Source organism: Stegostoma tigrinum, chromosome 36 (genome assembly GCF_030684315.1).
Source record: "Stegostoma tigrinum isolate sSteTig4 chromosome 36, sSteTig4.hap1, whole genome shotgun sequence".
NCBI classification, from domain to species: Eukaryota; Metazoa; Chordata; class Chondrichthyes; order Orectolobiformes; family Stegostomatidae; genus Stegostoma; species Stegostoma tigrinum.
Window position 1 is genome coordinate 485,767 of NC_081389.1, and position 19,806 is coordinate 505,572.

A 19,806-nucleotide genomic window follows, 5' to 3' on the forward strand; every position below is an offset into this window, starting at 1 on the left:
TAAGTAATCTGGGATGTAGATTGAGGTCCTGGGGTTTTATCCACCTTCAATCCCATCAACCACCCCAGCATCATTTTTCTATGGATATTGATCTCCCTCAGTTCTTCCCTCTCACTAAATGTTGTTTTCTTCAACATTTCTGGTATCAGATTTGTGCCCTGTTTTGTGAAGACAGAACGAAGTATGGATTTAGGTAATAAAATGTGAGGCTGGATGAACACAGCAGGCCAAGCAGCATCTCAGGAGCACAAAAGCTGACGTTTCGGGCCTGGACCCTTCATCAGAGAGGGGGATGGGGAGAGGGAACTGGAATAAATAGGGAGAGGGGGGGAGGCGGACCGAAGATGGAGAGTAAAGAAGATAGGTGGAGAGAGTATAGGTGGGGAGGTAGGGAGGGGATAGGTCAGTCCAGGGAAGACGGACAGGTCAAGGAGGTGGGATGAGGTTAGTAGGTAGATGGGGGTGCGGCTTGGGGTGGGAGGAAGGGATGGGTGAGAGGAAGAACAGGTTAGGGAGGCAGAGACAGGTTGGACTGGTTTTGGGATGCAGTGGGTGGGGGGAAGAGCTGGGCTGGTTGTGTGGTGCAGTGGGGGGAGGGGACGAACTGGGCTGGTTTAGGGATGCAGTAGGGGAAGGGGAGATTTTGAAACTGGTGAAGTCCACATTGATACCATTAGGCTGCAGGGTTCCCAGGCGGAATATGAGTTGCTGTTCCTGCAACCTTCGGGTGGCATCGTTGTGGCAGTACAGGAGGCCCATGATGGACATGTCATCTAGAGAATGGGAGGGGGAGTGGAAATGGTTTGCGACTGGGAGGTGCAGTTGTTTGTTGCGAACTGAGCGGAGGTGTTCTGCAAAGCGGTCTCCAAGCCTCCGCTTGGTTTCCCCAATGTAGAGGAAGCCACACCGGGTACAGTGGATGCAGTATACCACATTGGCAGATGTGCAGGTGAACCTCTGCTTAATGTGGAATGTCATCTTGGGGCCTGGGATAGGGGTGAGGGAGGAGGTGTGGGGGCAAGTGTATTCAAGGAATGCATAAGGGAACTACAACTATTTATTCCTGTCTGGCACAAAAGCAAAATGGGTAAGAGTGCCAGTCCATTGCTTACAAAGGAAATTAGAGATAGTATCAGATCCAAGTAAGACACATACAGATTAGCCAAGAAAAATAATATATCTGAGGATGGGAGCAGATTAGAATTCAGCAAAGAAGGACCAAGGGATTTTTTTTAAAAAAATCATTCACAGAATGAGGGCGCTGCTGTCTGGGCAGCATTTACTGCTCAGAGAGCAGTTCAGAGTCAACCACTTGATTAAGAGGCGAAAAATACAGTACGAACGCAAGCTTGCAGGGAACATGAAGAGAAAAAGACTGGCAATAATAAATGTAGGTCCCCTACAGACAGAAATGAGGGAATGTATAATAGGGGACAAAGAAATGGCTGAACAACTAAATCCATATTCTTTGTCCCCTATTATACATTCCCTCATTTCTGTCTGTAGGGGACCTACATTTATTTTTGCCAGTCTTTTTCTCTTCATGTTCCCTGCAAGCTTGCGTTTGTACTGTATTTTTCGCCTCTTAATCAAGTGGTTGACTCTGAACTGCTCTCTGGGCAGTAAATGCTGCCCAGACAGCAGCGCCCTCATTCTGTGAATGATTTTTTTTTTAAAAATCCCTTGGTCCTTCTTTGCTGAATTCTAATCTGCTCCCATCCTCAGACATATTATTTTTCTTGGCTAATCTGTATGTGTCTTACTTGGATCTGATACTATCTCTAATTTCCTTTGTAAGCAATGGACTGGCACTCTTACCCATTTTGCTTTTGTGCCAGACAGGAATAAATAGTTGTAGTTCCCTTATGCATTCCTTGAATATTTACAATTACCTACCCATTGTCATTCCTTTAACTGTTTCCAATCGATCAAGGCCAACTCATGCCTCATACCTTTGTAGTTTTCTTTATTAAGATTCAGCACCCTAGTCTACAAATCAACGATTTCACTCATTTTCATGATGATAAATTGTCCCATGTTATGGTTGCTCAACCCCAAGAGGGTCTGTCTCAGCTAGACTGGCAATAATTCTCTTCTCATTTACAGTACCCAATCTAAGATGGCCTGCTCTGTAGTTGATTCCTCCACATATTGATCAAGAAAACCATCCCATATATACTCCCAGGAATTCCTCCTCTGCAGCATTGTGGCTAATTTGTTTTGCCCAATCTATGCGCAGATTAAAATCACCTATGATCACCAATATTCCCTTATCATATGCATTTCTAATTTCCAGTTTAATGCCATTCCCAGCATTATCACTGCAGTTTGAGGGTGTATATGTGACACCCTCAAATGTTTTTTGCCCCTTGGTATTTCTCAGCTCTACCCATACAAACTTTACATTTTCAAAGCTAGTATTTTTTCTCACTATTGTTAATTTGCTTTTTAACCAACATGCCACTCCAGCACCTTTTTTCTTTTTGTCTGTCCTGCCTAAATACTGAATACCCTGGAACAATCAGTTCCCACTCCTGGTCACCCTGTAGCCATGCTTCTGTAATCCCAATTATATCGTGCCCGTTTACATCTATCTGTGTGATTTAGTTCAGCCATCTATTGCAATGCTCCACACATTAAGGCAAAAAGCCTCTAAGCACATCTTTTTGAGACTTTGTCTTGCTCTTATTTTTCTCAGTTAGCCCTGTTTAAATTTTGCCCTTGGTTTCACTGCCAATCACTTTTCTTACTCCCTTCTCTAGCTTGTGTTTTTTGTCATTTCTGCCTTCGTCTTTGACTGCCTACATACGTTCCCATACTCCTGACATATTAGCTTAAACCCTCCCAACTGCTGTAGATCACCCTGCTGAGATCACTCCTTTGAGGTCTGTCTTCTATGGGCTAGCCAGTTTTGAAGCAACTTGGCCAAATCACTGTGGGTCCAATGCATCTGAATCTTCAGGGTGAGTCTACCAAAAAGATCTTGTCGAAAGTCTTACTAAAATCCATGTAGACAACATCCACTGCTTTACCCTCATCAAGCACGTTCATCACCCCCTCGAAAAATTCAGTCAAGTTAGTTAGCAGTGACCTACCCCACACAAACCTATGCTGACTGTCTCTATTAAGGGCCATGCTTTTCCAAAAGAGCGTAAATCCTATTCTTAAGAATTCTCTCCATTGGCTTTCCAACCTCCAGTGTGAAACTTCACCAGTCTGTAGTTTCCTGGATTATCCCTAGTTCCCCTCTTGAACAGAGGAATGATGTTAGCTATTTACCGGTCCTCCAGGACCCCTCCAGTGGCTAACGAAGATACACAGATATTGGTGAAGGCATCAGCAATCTGTTTTGTCTGTTAATAATCTGAGGTAAATACGATGGGGCCCTGGGGACTTACCCACCTTAATGCTCTTCAAGCAATCCAACATTGCTTCTTTCTTGATCTCAAAACGCTGTAGCATATTAGTGTGCTCCACGCTATTGTCCATGTCCATCTCCTGGGTGAATACTGGTGCAAAGAACTCATGTCAGATCTCACCCACATCCTCTCCCCACAAGCGCAAGTTTCCTGTTTTATTCTTGAGTGGCCCTACCTTCATCCTAGTTTTGCTCTCTGTTTTTAATGTATGTATAGAATGCCTTGGTATTCTCTTTAATCTTACTTCCCAAGGTCATCATGGCCCCTTCTTGCTCTACTCATTGCTTGCTTGAGTTTTTCTCCTGCTTGTCTTTTATATTCCTCACACGCCCTGTCTGTCTTTAGCTTCCTAAAGCTCACACATGCTTCTTTTTCCCTTTAGACTAAAATCACAATCTCCCTTGTTACTAAGAGTCCCTTACCTTGCCATCCTTGTCCTTCCTCCCTCCTTACTTGGAACATGCCAGTCTTGAACTCTCATCAACATGTCTTTAAACAATTCCAATGTGTCAAATGTGGACTTGATTGAAATCAGCTCCTTCCAATAAACACTCCCTAGTTCCTACTGATGTAATTTCCTTACCACAAGGTCCTGACTTATCCTTATTCTTGGCTATCTTAAAAAGTAAGGCATTGCGAATGCGGTTTCCAGAATGCTTTCCAATTGAAAGGTCATTCACCTATCCAGGCTCATTAGCCAATACAAGGTCTAGTATGGGCTATCCACAGACTGTTTCAAGAAACCCTGTTGGATGCACCTACCAGATTCTGCCCCATCTAATCCTCTTGTGATAAGGGAGCCCCAGTTAATTTTGGTGATGTTAAAGTCACCCACCGTGACAACTCTGTTGTTTTGCATCTCTGCATACATGTTTATTCCTCAGTCTCTGTGGCTTGGGGTGGGGGCGGTGGCAGTCGTCTATCGTATAATCCGGTCAGTGATTGCACCTTTATTCTTAAGCTGTATTCATTTTGCCTCGGTGGATAAGCCGTCCAGTATGTCCTCTCCGCGTGCTGATGTAATGTTTTCCCCAAATAGTCAAGCAACTCCTTCACCTCTTCTACCTTCCTCTCTATCTCGACTAAAGCAACAAAACCATGGAATGTTCCCTGATCCAGGTCTGAGCTCATCTGCCTTACCGATAATAATCTTTGCATTGATATAAACATTTCAGCCCATTCGTACTACTATGACCATTTACCTGTCTCTGGCTGCCCTTTTTTTTTCTAATTTACTTGACCTAACATCTACCTTCCCCTTAATCCCCCAACTTGCTGACCTGGTGCCCAGAACCCTGTCACCCAGGTTTAAATCCTCCCAAGTAGCACTAGCGAACTTCCCTGCGATGATATTGGTTCTCCTCCTTTGTTCTAAACTCCACAGACTTGGCAGTATCTGTGGAGACAAAGCAGAGATTGTGTTTTGAGTTACGGATCAGTGGCTGATCCACTTAGTCCTGCTGAGTTTCTCCAGCAATTGCTGCTTTTGTTTCAGATCCTCAGCAAACTCAGTTTTGTTTATTTCCTGTTTACCTGTAGTTCACTTCTGTGTATGAACAACTTTCTTATCTATCGGAATCTTTTGCTGGGGTGCAAATAGATTGGCACAAGGGCATTATCCTGCAGCTAATTATCTAAATCTCTATAACTGAACTCCTGTAATATGGTTTTACTGCCAAACACACTCATTCTTTTCCGTAAGGACTGGAATTGGTGGGTGCAGTAATAAATTGCTATTCTCAGTAATGCTTTAAAACATTGAATAACAGTAAAGGATTATAAAACCAGAGAAAAGAGTAAGATATAGAAAAATGTTTGAAAAAAGTCTGTCAAAATTATTAGAAGAAAAGGTAGTGTACATGGCATAGTGTCATGGTAGCATATTTGCATAGACAAAGGATTAGCTAGGCTAGCAGTAAACAAGAGAATCCTGGATATGTGGATCATTTTGTGTCGGCTAACCATAAGGAAGTGCCATTGAGGTCAGTGCTGGGGCTTCGACTATTTATGATCTTTATCAGCAGTCTAGATGAAGGAGCCAAATCTTTGGTAGCTTAATTTGTGACCAACCAGGAGAGTAAATTGTAAACACGTGGTCAAGACACAGGATATCACCATGTAGGTAAGTGGGTAAAAATTTGGTACATGGAGCATCACTTAGAAAAATGTGAAATTGTCCACTTTGGCAGGAAGAATTGCAAAGCAACATATTTGATGAGGCCCCTCATGCAAGATTTTAGTAGGTAAAGTTATAGCACGTGGGATAATTAGCACACAGTTGATTTGCTCACAGGAAACAATGGGTGGGAATAAATGGGTCTTTTTCTGAGTGACAGGTGGTGACACTTAGAATACCATGATCGGGCTCCAGGTATTAATAAATGAGCTGGATGAGGAAACCAAATGAAACATTTCCAGCTTTGCTGATGAAACAAATTCAGGTGAGAATGAGTTTTGAGGATGATGCAGGTAGCCTTCAACAAGTTGAGTGAGTATGCAAAAGCATGGCAAGTGCAGTACAATGGCTAAATGTAAGGAAAAACAGGCATGATGTGGAGGTGCCAGTGTTGGACTGGGGTGGACAAAGTCAGAAGTCGCATAACACCAAGTTGTAGTCCAACAGAACAAAGTGTGGAGCTGTTTGAACACAGCAGGCCAAGCAGCATCTCAGGAGCACAAAAGTTGACGTTTCGGGGGTTTCTTTTGAAATCTCAAGCTTTTGGAGTGCAGCCCCTTTGTCAGGTGCAGTGAGAGAAGAGAGCACACAGACACAGCTTATAGGCAGAGAGATCAAAAGATGATATAGTTGGTGTGAGTGGAGTGTCAGGTAAAAGTCTCTGCAGGTGACCAAGAGTGTGAGAGAGTGAGTTGGGTGTTCAGTGAAATGTTTATAAAGTCAATGTCGGTGTTGTGCTACCATGACAATCAGGCACAGCAACAAGAACATGCAAAAGGTGACACTGAATTGTAGATGTGAGGCCTTGTTCAGAATCTGTCTCAGAGTTTTAACCTGGAATCAGGCTGGTTTTATTCCTCAAACAGGAATTTATAAGATGCCACACTGACTGTGACTACAAATTGCGTGTTTTTTGAACAAAATAGAATGTATCTGCAAATAAAAATATCGGACGAAGTGATTCACCCCATAGATTTTTGTTTGCGCGCACGCTTGGGAGTGTGCATGTGGGTGTGTAGGGGAATGTGTGTGCACGCCCGTGAGACTAATAAGTAATTCAAAACTGTACCGAAAAATTAGGTCATAATTTGTCAAGATGATGCTGTAAAAACAGCAAAGTAAGGAAGAGAGGTACAGCAAGCAATTCTGATATCAAAAGGTATGCTGGCCTTCACTGCAAGAGGATTTGAGTTTCAATTAGGGATGTCTTACTGCAGCTACACAGGGTTTTACTGAGACCACACCTGGAGTATTGTGTGCAGGTTTGGCCTCCCTTCTTAAGAAAGAATATACAGTCAATTGGATGGGTTTCATCCTCGTATTTGTTCACATAATGATTTATACGCAAGTGGGAACACAACGCAGGTCAATATGCAACAGCCATTCATAAGTCCTGGGGAGTTAAAACCCTATAAGGGATTGCATTAATTGGTACAAGCATTTATTAGTCGATTGTTCATGAATTGGGCACATCCGTGCTAGGAGCAGAAGTTCACTAGGCAAGATACTGAGATGGCAGCATGAAGAGCTGTTAATTGGACTTGGTCTGCATTCTCATGAATTTAGGGCATGAGAGCAGATCTGATTGAAATGTATAAAATGCTAACACGGTTGTCCAAATGCACCAAGACCTGGACAAGATCCAGGTTTGGGCTGAAAAGAGGCAAGCCAAATTCACACCAAAAGAACCATCTCCATTTAGCAAAAATCTAACCTCTAACCTCTTCCCTCAACATTCAGTGGTCATCCTGTCGCTAAGAATGAGACTGTCTTACTGAAGCCTGTTAGGTCCTAAGGCAGATGCAGGAAAAATGTTCCAAAGAATGGTCATGGCCCTCACCTTTAACTTGGTTTCTCTCTCGGATGCTGCAGATAGGTTGAATTTCTTCAGCACTTTGATTTGATTTCAGATCCAGCATCTGCAGTGATTTGCTTTTATTACACCATAAATGTTTCCTCTTATGGGGAGACTAGAACTAGGGGCATGGTTTAAGAGATCATTCTTTTTAAGGTAGATGAGATTTCTTTTCTCTCAAAAGATTTTAGTCTGTGGGATTTGCTTCTGCAGAGATAATGACGCCATAGTCTGTGAATATATTGGAGGTTGAGTTTGATCTTTGAACAAGAGATGTAGGCATTATGATCGACATAGAGGACCGGTGATGTCAAGGCGAAAATTGGATCAATCACAATCTTGCTGAATGGCCTAATTCTGCTCCTAGATTGTGTTCCTAAAAATTTTCAACTGTCAGTTTAAAAATTAGAGGTCGAGAACAACATAGCCCTTTGAAAACTAGTAATAGACGATGTGGAAATAGGATAGAATGACATCTGAATAAATACTTAGCAGCAGTATTCACTGTGGAAGTAAAAACATGTTAAGAAAACTGTTGTTGAGTCAGGAACCGGGAGTCACCAATTTTAATGGAAACATTATGACAGTATTCAAGAAAATAATGACCCTAAGGAGTGACCCTCAGGACCACTGGTTTCCAACAAAGAACTGAAAATAAAATACTTTTAAGAACATAGTATAAACATAATCTTCCAAAATTCTCTTGACTGCAAACATTTCTTTCAGTGCACAACATACAGTTGTATGGGGGCCAGGTAAGACAAGTGGAGAGAATTTTGTTTAAGCTAGTTAGGACATATAAAAGTGGGAGGAGCATCTTCTAAGAATTAAAGCAAGACTGTTGAGGAGTGAAGGACAGTTGAAGTTTGGAGTTCTGTCACCAACAAAAGTTGGTTGATCTATTATCAATTTTAGCTTTAAAATTTATAAATAATTGTTTACCAAATAAATAAAGGGATATGGGGCTATTGTGTGTATATTGAGTTATTAAACAATTAAATTATCCCTATATGGAACAGCCAAGCTACCTTCACAGGTTATACACAAGGTTCATACATTTGTATAGTTCAGACCCTTTATGTAGTGGAATATGATTAAATCACATAAGACTTGCAATATTACATTTTATTTTGAAGCAGACAAATAATGGTTTACTAGTTTATTACTACCCTTAAATTCTTGACAGATGCCCCTCAGCAGTCTGAAGAAATAGATGCTGCAGTGCACGCTCAAACACCTGTTACCACAAGTCCTTCTGCCTCCAGCACCACTTCATTCATGAGCAGCTCTCTTGAGGACACCACCACTGCAACTACGCCCGTCACTGACACAGAAACTGTGCCTGCGTCCGAGTCACCCAGTGTAATGCCACTCAGTCTTTTACGGTATGTACTGTTATATTTAATCTGACTTGTGATTGAAAACTATTGTTTTAACTTTAACTTCATAGTTTTTAAACTATCTTGGTATATGTAAAGAAAATAAAATCTGGCCTTTCATTTGGTTAAGAAAATTCAGACAGGTTGTGAGCAATATTTGACTCTAATATCGAATGTTTGCAGCAATGTGTGATATTTTAAGAATCGAGATAGAAGAATTAGAACAGTTGAAGATAGTAACATTTATGATCGCATTCATGTTGCTGTTGTTATCTTTATTGTGAAAAATATTATCAATGATGTTGTTCCTGTCAGCCAAATGTTCTCCAGTTATCCAACTGCCTCGTTACTGCCTAGTCGACGGGCACAGACCCCACCTGTTTCATCTCTACCAACCTCGCCTTCAGAAGAGGTGGGCAGACGACAGAGTCTCACTTCACCTGAATCCCAGCCTGCCCGTCCAACAAACCGAACAGGTATTGAAGTGACTGAGTGTGGTATTTTTGTACAAAGAACAAAGAAAATTACAGCACAGGAACAGGCCCTTCGGCCCTCCAAGCCTGTGCTAATCGAGATCCTCTGTCTAAACCTGTCATCTATTTTCTAAGGGTCTGTATCCCTTTGCTCCCTGCCCATCCATGTACCTGTCCAGATACATCTTAAACGACACTATCGTTGCCTCTCCTGGCAACATGTTCCAGGCACCCACCACCCTTTGCGTAAAGAACTTTCCACGCATATCTCCCATAAACTTTCCTCCTCTCACTTTGAACACCTGACCCCTAATAATTGAGTCCCACACTCGGAAAAAAGCTTCTTGCTATCCACCTTGACTGTACCCCTCATCATTTTGTAGACCTCAATCAGGTCCCCCCTCAATCTCCATCTTTCTAATTAAAATAATCCTAATCTACTCAATCTTTCTTCATAGTTAGCACCCTCCATACCAGGCAACATCCTGGTGAACCTTCTCCAAGCATCCACATCCTTTAGGTAATATGGTGACCAGAACTCTACCAGTACTCTAAATGTTGCCGAGCCAAAGTCCTGTACAACTGTAACATGACCTGCCAACTCTTGTACTCTATACCCCATCCAATGAAGGAAAGCTGCCTTGACCACTCTATTGACCTGTGTTGCCACCTTCAGGGAACAATGGACCTGAATACCCAGATCTCTCTGTACATCAATTTTCCCCAGGACTTTTCCATTTACTGTATAGTTTGCTCTTGAATTAGATCTTCCAAAATGCATCACCTCGCATTTGCCTGGATTGAACCCCAGCTACCATTATCTGCCCAACTCTCCAAACTGTCTATATTTTGCTGTAATCTCTGACAGTCCCCTTCACTATCTACTACTCCACCAGTCTTTGTGTCATCTGCTAACATGCTAATCAGACCATCTAGACTTTCCCCCAAATCATTTATGTATATCACAAACAACGGTGGTCCCAGCATAGATCCCTGTGGAACCCCACTGGTCACAGGTCTCCACTTTGAGAAATCCCCTTCCGCTACTACCCTCTGTCTTCTGTTGCCAAGCCAGTTTTTTACCCATCTAGCTAGCACACCCTGGACCCCATGCAACTTCATTTTCTCCATCAGCCTGCCATGGGGAACCTTATCTAACACCTTACTGAAGTCCATGTATATGACATCTACAGCCTTTCCCTCATCAATCAACTTTGTCACGTCCTCAAAGAATTTAGAGGGCTTAGTTTTGGTTTTGTTTATTTGTTTTTGTTTGTGAACTGGGAGCAGATGTAAACAAACTTCTGTGGTTTGCATTTACATTACTTCATGATAAAACATGAGCAATTTTCTTTCCTCCAAAGTTGTGAATACAATATAATGCCTCACAGATTGCAGCAAATGCTGGACCCTAATTTTTGGAAGAATTAGTTACTTGGTGTTTGCTCAAGCCACATGCATGAGGGAATAGACTGCAGGTGGGAGGAGAGAAGGATGCTTTAAAGCTGTTTAAAAATTTGGCAGAAGTTGTTTCGTATACCAATCCACGAGGTCCGTGCCTAAACTGGGTTGAGCACAAAGAAGCCATTCAACTATCGTAACTCCACTGATTGCCTGAACAAAGACTTCACTTACAGCGATTTCCAACCACCCCCCTCCTTCCTGTAACCCGTACATTCTTCCTTTTCTGTTGGAAGTCTAAAGCCATTTTGCATGTTTTGATTGAATGTGCCTCCATCATACTCTTGACTGGTCAGTCCATTTTATAGAAGAGGAGTGGTGGAGGCCTTAGAAAACATGAAGGTGGATAAACCACTGGAATCTGATTCTCCAACATTGTGGTAAGTTAGGGAAAAAATTGTGGGGCCTCTAATAGAAATATTTGTATCATCTATAGTGATGGGTAAGGTGCCAGAAGACTGAAAGGTGGCTAATGTACCATTTGTTAAGAAGGATTGTGAGGAGAAGTCTGGGAACTATAGACCAATGATTCTGACATGAGTTGTTGGAGGGTGTTCTGAGAGACAGGATTTACATATATTTAGAGAGGCAATGACTAATTTGGGATAATCAGCATCACTTTGTGCATGGGAAATGGTGTCTCACAAATTTGAGTTTTTTTGAGGATGTAACCAAAAGACTGAGGGCAGAGCGGTAGCTGTTGTCTACATGGATTTCATGTAAAGCTTTTGACAGGGTTCCAAATGGTAGACTGATTAGTAAAATTCGATCCCTTAAGATTCAAGAATAGCTTGCCAATTTGATTCAAAATTGTCTCGATGGTCGGTGGTTGTTTTTCAGACTGGCGGCCTCTGCACCCTGGTGCTCCGCAAAGATCGGTGCCGGGTCCTCTGTTCATCATTTCTATAATTGATTTGGATGAGAATTAAGGAGACATGGTTGCTGTGTTTTCAGATGACATCAAAATGTGTGGTATAGTTGACAATAAGAAAGGTTATCTAAGATTACAAAGGGACCTTGATCAAGTCAGGCCAAGGGATGAGGAATGGCAGATGGAGTTGAATTTGGATAAATGCATGGTGTTGCATTTTGATTCTGAAGAAGGGTCCCAACCCGAAACATCAGTTTTCCTCATCCTATGATGCTGCTTGGCCTGCTGTGTTCCTCAGCTCCACACTGTGTTATCTCTGACTCCAGCATCTGCAGTTCTTGCTATCTTAGTTTATCCAACTTTTCTTAATAGCTAAAATCAGCCACACCAGGCAACATTGTGGTAAACCTTTTCTGTACCCTCAACAAAGCATCCACAGCCTCCTGGTAGTGTGGCAACCAGAACTGTACACAATATTCCAAGTATTGCTTAACTAAAGTTCCATTAAGCTGCAGCATAACTTGTCTATCCTTATATTCCATGCCACTTCTAATGAAAGCAATAATAACATAGGCCATTTTTACTTGCTTAACTACCTTCAGCAATTTATGGACATGCAAACTCACATCCCTCTGCCTGTCAACAGTCCTAAGGGTTCTGTCATTCTCTGCATAATTTTGACCTGTACTTGACCTTTCAAAATGCATCACCTCACATTTACCTAGATTAAACTCCATCTGCCATTTTAACTGCCCATGCCTCCAACTGATATATATTCTGCTGTATCCTCTGACAGTCCCCCTCATGATCTATGTATTATCTGCAAACTGACTAATTATGCCAACCATGTTTTTCTCCAGATCACTTATGACCACGAACAGCAAAGGTCCCAGCACTGGTCGCTGTGATAACACTAGCCTCAGCCCTCCATTCTGAAAAGCTTCCTTCTGCTGCTACTTTTTGTCACTTATGACTAAGCCAGTTGCTACCCATCTTGCCAGCTCACCACTGATACTGCGTGACTTCACCTTTTTATACCAATCTGCCATGAGGGACCTTGTCAAAAACTTCACTGAAGTCCATTTGAACAATATCAACTGCTTTTTCCTCATCAATCATCTTTGTCACCTCCTCAGAAATCTCAATAAAGTTAGTGAGGCATAACCTTGCAAAAACCATGCTGTCTATTGCTAATAGGTCCTTTTGCTTTCTAAACGCGTATAGATCCTGTCGCTGAGAATCATTTCCAATAATTTCCCTACCACTGACATGAGGTTCACAGGCCTGTAATTTCCTGGATTTTCTACACTATCCTTCTTAAACAGTGAGTCTGAATTGACTCTTCTCCAGTCCTCTGGGACCTCCCCTGTGACCAAAGAGGATCCAAAAGATATTTGTCAATGCTAAAGCAATTTGTTCTCTTGCTTCCTCAGTATTCTGGGATAGATCTCACCAAGATCCAGGGACTTATCCACTTTAATACTTATTAAGACTCACAACACCTCTTGCTTTTTAATAGCAACTTGTCTTATCAATTTGACACTCCTTGCGTTTACACTATCTTCCAACTTGTTGAAAATTGGCACATTTAGGACCTCGCCTTGCCTCTTCTGTCTCTACACATGGGTTCCATCCTTTGTTTTTGTGTGGGCCACCCCTTTTACTTGCATTTTATATGAGTATAAAAAGCCTTGACATTCTCCTTAATCCTATTTGCTAATGACTTTTTATCACTCCGATTTTGCCCTTCCGATTCCTTGATGTGGAGGTGCAGGTATTGGACTTGGGTGGACAGGGTCAGAAATCACACAACACCAGCTTGTAGTCCAATAGGTTTATTTGAAAACACAAGCTGTTGGAGCCTTGCTGCTTCTTCACGTGAAGTAAGAAAGAACACAGATCTTATAAGTAAAAGATCGAAGGGTCGCACCACTGATGAGGATGTATTAAAGGAAGCCCAAGATGCTGTTAAATCTAATATCAGCTTGAAGGTTTTAATTATTTAATCTGTATCTGTAAATCCCTGAATTGTCCTGAGAGAATTAAAGGTTTTATCTGTGTAAAGAAGAGGTAACATTTTTTAGGTCAGACAATGCTTTTTGAGTGTTAGGCCTTGTTTAGAATTTGTGTGTTTTAGTTTGGATTCAGACTGCTTTTATTTCTAAAGTGGGGATTTATACAATGTAACATTGACTGACTGTGTATAAATTGTGCGTTTTTTGTACAAAATAGAATGTTAGTGGGTGGAGAAGGTCTGGAATGTACTCGCTGGGACGGTATTTATGACGAGCAACCTCTCAAACTTTTAAAAAGCGCTTGAATGAGAGTTAAATGTGATAACAGTTAAGGCTTTGGGCCTACATGGGAAAATAGAAGGAGTATAGATGGTGTATTTTTTTGACAGTGCAAACTTGAAGGGCTGAGGATGTCTTCTGTACTGTATGATTCTGCGTTCCTTGTCAACTTCATAGTCCCCTGCCAGTATTTTTCCAACAACTGTAGCAGATCTCCTTGCAGGAATATTCCATCGTGCTAACGTACAGTCCATCTATTTTGAACTCCCCAATCCTAGTGCCTCAAATGTAATATCATTTCCCCAACATCAATTCTTTAGCCACATTTTAATTAGTCAGCCCTCCCATTCCTGTGATGGCTAGCATGTGAGATTGAGAGTAATCCTGAGATGACCAGTTATGCTTTATCAACCTCCTTTTCAATCTCCCTAAAAGATAATTTTAGGACCCATAGTATTGTGTCTTATGTACTCTAATATCCTTGACCCTGACAGTTAGGAGGCATCATATCATCCTTAAGTCAAGTCTACAGTTGGAAAAATGCGTGTTGGTTCCTCTAACTAAAGAATTCTGTATCATTACTGTTCTTCTACTTTTTCCTCCCTCCATTGACCATGTAAACTACCTGTAGTACTTGGTTTTGACTGCACTCCTCTGAGAAAATGGCATCACTCACCAGCATCCTGAACAGAAAACTGATTAGCAAATAAGACCATAAGACGTAGGAGTGGAAGTAAGGCCGTTCGGCCCATTGAGTCCACTGCCATTTAATCATGGCTGATGGACATTTCAACTCCACTTCCTTGCACTCTCCCCATAGCCCTTAATTCCTCATGAGATCAAGAATTTATCAATCTCCGCCTTGAAGACATTTAATGCCCCGGTCTCCACTGCGCTCCGTAGCAATGAATTCCACAGGCCCACCACTCTGGCTGAAGAAATGGCTCCTCATTTCCATTTTAAATTTACCTCCTCTAATTCTAAGGCTGTGCCCAGGGGTCCTAGTCTTCCTGCCTAACAGAAACAACTTCCCAGCGTCCACCCATTCTAAGCCATACATTATCTTGTAAGTTTCTATTAGATCTCCCCTCAACCTTCTAAACTCTAATGAATACAATCCTAGGATCCTCAGCTGTTCATCGTACGTTAAACCTACCATTCCAGGGATCATCCGTGTGAATCTCCACTGGACACGCTCCAGCTCCAGTATGTCCTTCCTGAGGTGTGGGGCCCAAAATTGTACATAGTATTCTAAATGTGGCCTAACTAGAGCTTTATAAACCCTCAGAAGCACATGGCTGCTTTTATATTCCAACCCTCTTGAGATAATTTACAAAATTACATTCGCTTTCTTAATCACGGACTCAACCTGTAAGTTAACCTTTAGAGAATCCTGGATCAACACTCCCAGACCTCTATGTACTTCTGCTTTATGAATTTTCTCACCGTTTAGAAAATAATCCATGCCTGTATTCTTTTTACCAAAGTGCAAGATCTCGCATTTGCTCACATTGAATTTCATCAGCCTTTTCCTGGACCACTCTCCTAAACTGTCTAAATCTTTCTGCAGCCTCCCCACCACCTCAGTACTACCTGCCTGTCCACCTAGCTTCATATCATCGGCAAACTTTGCCAGAATGCCCCCAGTCCCTTCATCCAGATCATTTAATGTATAAAGTGAACAGCTGCGGCCCCAATGCTAAACCCTGCGGGACACCACTTGTTGCCATTCCGAGAAAGAGCCTTTTCTCCCACCTCTCTGCCTTCTGTCGGACAGCCAATCCTCAATCCAAACCAGCAGCTCACCTCGAACACCATGGGCCCTTCACCTTACTCAGCAGCCTCCCGTGAGGCACCTTATCAAAGGCCTTTTGGAAGTCTAGATAGATAACATCCACTGGGTTTCCCTGGTCCAACCTACTTATTATCTCTTCGAAGAATTCTAACAGGTTTGTCAGGTATGACCTCCCCTTACGAAATCTGTGCTGACTTGTTCTAATCCAAGACAATGAGATTGTCTTGGCAACTCTGTCCAGTTCTTTCAGATTGCCTGGCAGAGCCCAGTACCGTTTCTGCCTGCATACTCCCACCACCTTAAATATGCTATCCGTATAGGTCTTTGACTCATAGATGGTCACTGCTTAAGTTCTGAAACTTGGAATTCAAACTTGTGTAACTTAAAGCACCTCCTTCAAATATATGTCCGTGACTTCCCACATGCCACAAATGTACCTTTCACTCAGCGAAGCTGCGCTACCATATCTTATTTATACAGACTGTTTATTATACATAAAACAGTTGATAGTAGTTACCCTTCTGCATAGAAATAGGAACCAAATACTAGACAGTTTTGAAAAAAGGTAGATTACAAAAGCAAACAGGAGCATCTCCTTCATCCTCCTTCACTGAACTCAGCCTAAATTGCTCTCTGCTTCTTGCATATTTTGAATATTAGAATATTTTCATACTTGAAGGCTAAATTCATTTATTTTTGTTTTAACATTGAGCTTATTCGGTTTCATCTTTTGATCTTTGTCTAGTTCTCAGGAAAGAGCAAATCTTCGTCCCAGGTGGCTTTTCTTGTAAAGAATTTTTGAAATGCAACTTTGTTCAGAATTTCATAAGTTTAGATTTTTGACACATATTAGTGGTTGATAATTACACAGAAATAATCTGAGTAAACTGATACTTAACATGAGATTATTGATAATGATTTTCTCCTTTTTATCTGTCACCTGACGGAGGGAATCGTCTCCTGTAAAAAATACACATTCAGTATTCAGATGAATAATGGTGGCAGGGTGGCTCAGTGGTGAGCCCTGCTGCCTCACAGCACCAGGGACCTGGGTTCGATTCCACCCTTGGGCGACTGCCTGTGTGGAGTTTGCACATTCTCCCCATGTCTGCGTGGGTTTCCTCTGGGTGCTCTGGCTTCCTCTCTCGGTTCAAAGATGTGCAGGTTAGGTGAATTGGCCATGCTAAGTTGCCGGTAGTGTTCATGGATGTGTAGCTTAGTTGGGTTATAGGGAGATGGGTCTGGCTGGGATTCTCCAAGGGTCGGTGTGGACTTGTTGGGCTGAAGGGCTTGTTTCCACACTGAGGGATTCTGTGATTCTATGATGAACCTATTTTTCCAATACTAATTACGTCCAGTTTTTGCTCACGATCTGGACTGAAAATAAATTGGTTTGATGATTTAAAGTTTGAACTTTGATTTTGACTTTTTTGTTTACTTAATTTTGTTCAGTTTGTAGTACAGCAGGCCATTAGAGCTCCTTTCTCCGAAAACCTCAACAAATTATTTCCTAAAGGGATTGGGCATAGAGGAGAAGAAAAGTGAAATCAGACTTTGCATGTTGAGAACGGGTTTTATGAAATTTCCTTGGATACTTTTAATCAACCTGATGTGTAATGACACACCTCTGGAGCAGATGGGACTTGAAACTAGTCTTCTGACTTGGTTAGACATTGCCAGTATGTCACGACCCCTTAAATCTTAGGACAATCAATCAAGTTTATTGCAAGTCTGAGGTTTCTGATGAAATATTTAAAACTCAACTATGCAACATCATCTGAAGCAACTAATGTTCCCTTAAAGCTTGCAAACCTTTGTACCACATTTAATTATAAAGTAATAATTAAATAATATGTTTAATCTGTCACCAGCTAATTAAATTTTGTTTTATTTGTTAGCCTCGTCTGATCCTAGTAGCAGACTTTCAACTTCACCGCCACCACCTCCAATTGCCGTGCCTCTTTTGGAAATGGGCTTTTCTCTGAGGCAAATTACAAAAGCCATGGAAGCCACAGGTAATTAAATTTTAATTCACACAATAATGAGCACGTAAAACACTTAAAACCAAACTGACAAACTTGCAGTTTTGCAATGGATCAATCTCTCGTTGAAGAAATTCAGGATTAGAAAATGCAACATAAAATGTAGTAGATCACAGCTTATTAATCGTCATCTGCATTTGCCAAGTGTACTGTATGCACATTCAACCATTTTGAATGGGCGTGTACAATGACCAGAAGTATTTGAGCCCATCAAATAGTTGACATAAAACTGAATCCAGGGTTAACCATGTCATTCCTATAAATATGGGGGCAGCTTTTGTCTTTGGCAACCTGGGCATTGCCCCACCTACACAGCTATGTCCACATCCAACCTTGGGCCATCAGACGTGGCTTCTTGCTAGCTTCGTCATCCTGGACAGCACCGGATGAATCTTCTCAAAACTCACTAGCACCGGATGAACTTGGTGGAGTTCAGTATCTGGCGGTGACCTTTACGTGGGGCAGTCACCCTTGCTTCCTGCCGTACTCTTCAGTGATCTGGTCTTGTTGGGGCCAGAAAGGTTTAAATCCTGATTGTGATGGCCCTTTTGTTTTCCCCCATTACCACCAGCAGTTTTAATTTCGTGAGGACTGGATTTCTTTTGGCGTCTGCGGTGACTGTAAGGGTGTCCAGGAAGTTTAAAACCAAAACCGACTCTTCCAGGGGTGGTACCACCGGTGGAGTACATGCCAGTGAGAGGTGGCTTAAGGCATCCACATTAGCCACTTCGCTTCCTGGACAGTATTCTAATTTGTACATGCTGAGAATAAGGGCCCAACTCTGAATTCTACTAGAAACCATGGATCACACTGCTTTGTCTTCCTTCAGTCAGCCTAGCCAGGGTTTGTAATCTGTCACTACGAAAAATACCCATCTATGCAGGTACTGGTGGAACTTCCTTACGCCAAAGATACTACCAAACCTACCTTCTCTATTTGGGCATATTTGTGTTCAGCATCAGCTGAAGTCTGGGAAGCTTGTGCTGTTGGGCATTCCTCACTGTTGAGTCACCAGTGAGCCAATACTGTACGCAGAGGCATCACATGTCAGCACTGCCTCTCGCTTTGGATTGTAGTCAGCCCACACCTTAGATGATGATAACTGTATTTTCACTTCCTCCTTGGCTACACAACAATTTCTAAGGCTGACTGTTTTTCTGTAGCAGGACTAAAGGTGCCAAGTTGGAGACCAGATTACGCGTGAATTTTCTGTAACTCAAAAAAAGACCTAAGCTCTCGTACACGTGTGGGAGCCATGGCTCCTTTGATCACCTTCACGTTATCTTCCAACAGGTGTAACCTGGTTTTGTTGACTCTAACCCAAGTAGGTCACTTGAGGTGCCTAGAATGCACATTTTTCCCACCTAAGGCATATGTTTGCCTGGAGAAATGTTTAAGCGCCATATCCAAGTTCTCCAAGTGCTCTTTATTGGTCTTCCCTGTTATTAGCACATCATCCAGATAAACGATAATCAGGGGTAGCTCTTGTAAACTGTTCTGCTGGAAAAAGGCGCTGGCTTATATACCTCAAATGGCAGTCTTGTATATTGATATAAACCCTTTATAGGTATTTATTGTAGCATACTTTTGGGACTCGTGATCCAGTTGGAGTTGAGGATAGGCGTTGCTCACGTCCATGTTCATAAAGGACAGCACCCCACCCCCACACCCACACCCACCCCACCACTACCAACCACACCCCCGAAAACTTTGCGTAAAAGCCCTCTATGCGAGAGATCGGGTATTGATCCAGCTACGCGATGTAGCTTCCCGTTTGTTTAAAATCTCCACAAAGGCAAACCGAGTCATCAGGCTTCACAATCAGTACAGTGTTGCCCATTTTGCAAACTGCATTGGGTTCATGATTTCACCTGATCTCCACCTCTATATTTGCCTGTAAAGCGAATGGCACTAGGTGGGCCTTGAAAAATTTCAGAATTACTTCCTGGTCAGTGTGTAAAATGGCTCTGGCCCCTTTGATAGATACCGTTCACCTACAATAGTTCCCTACTGTATGTTCTCAGCCTGGCTGAGGTCTTTC

At 42.1% G+C, this 19,806-nt stretch overlaps 1 protein-coding gene across 1 annotated transcript in view; it reads left to right on the forward strand.

Moving 5' to 3' along the window:
- herc1 (HECT and RLD domain containing E3 ubiquitin protein ligase family member 1) overlaps positions 1-19,806 on the forward strand; it is a 339,275-nt gene that overhangs the window by 155,937 nt on the left and 163,532 nt on the right. The window contains exons 39-41 of the mRNA XM_059640184.1: positions 8,637-8,835; positions 9,145-9,305; positions 17,622-17,738. Of these exons, the coding sequence (XP_059496167.1) occupies positions 8,637-8,835; positions 9,145-9,305; positions 17,622-17,738 (477 nt within the window). The remainder of the gene's footprint in view (positions 1-8,636; positions 8,836-9,144; positions 9,306-17,621; positions 17,739-19,806) is intronic.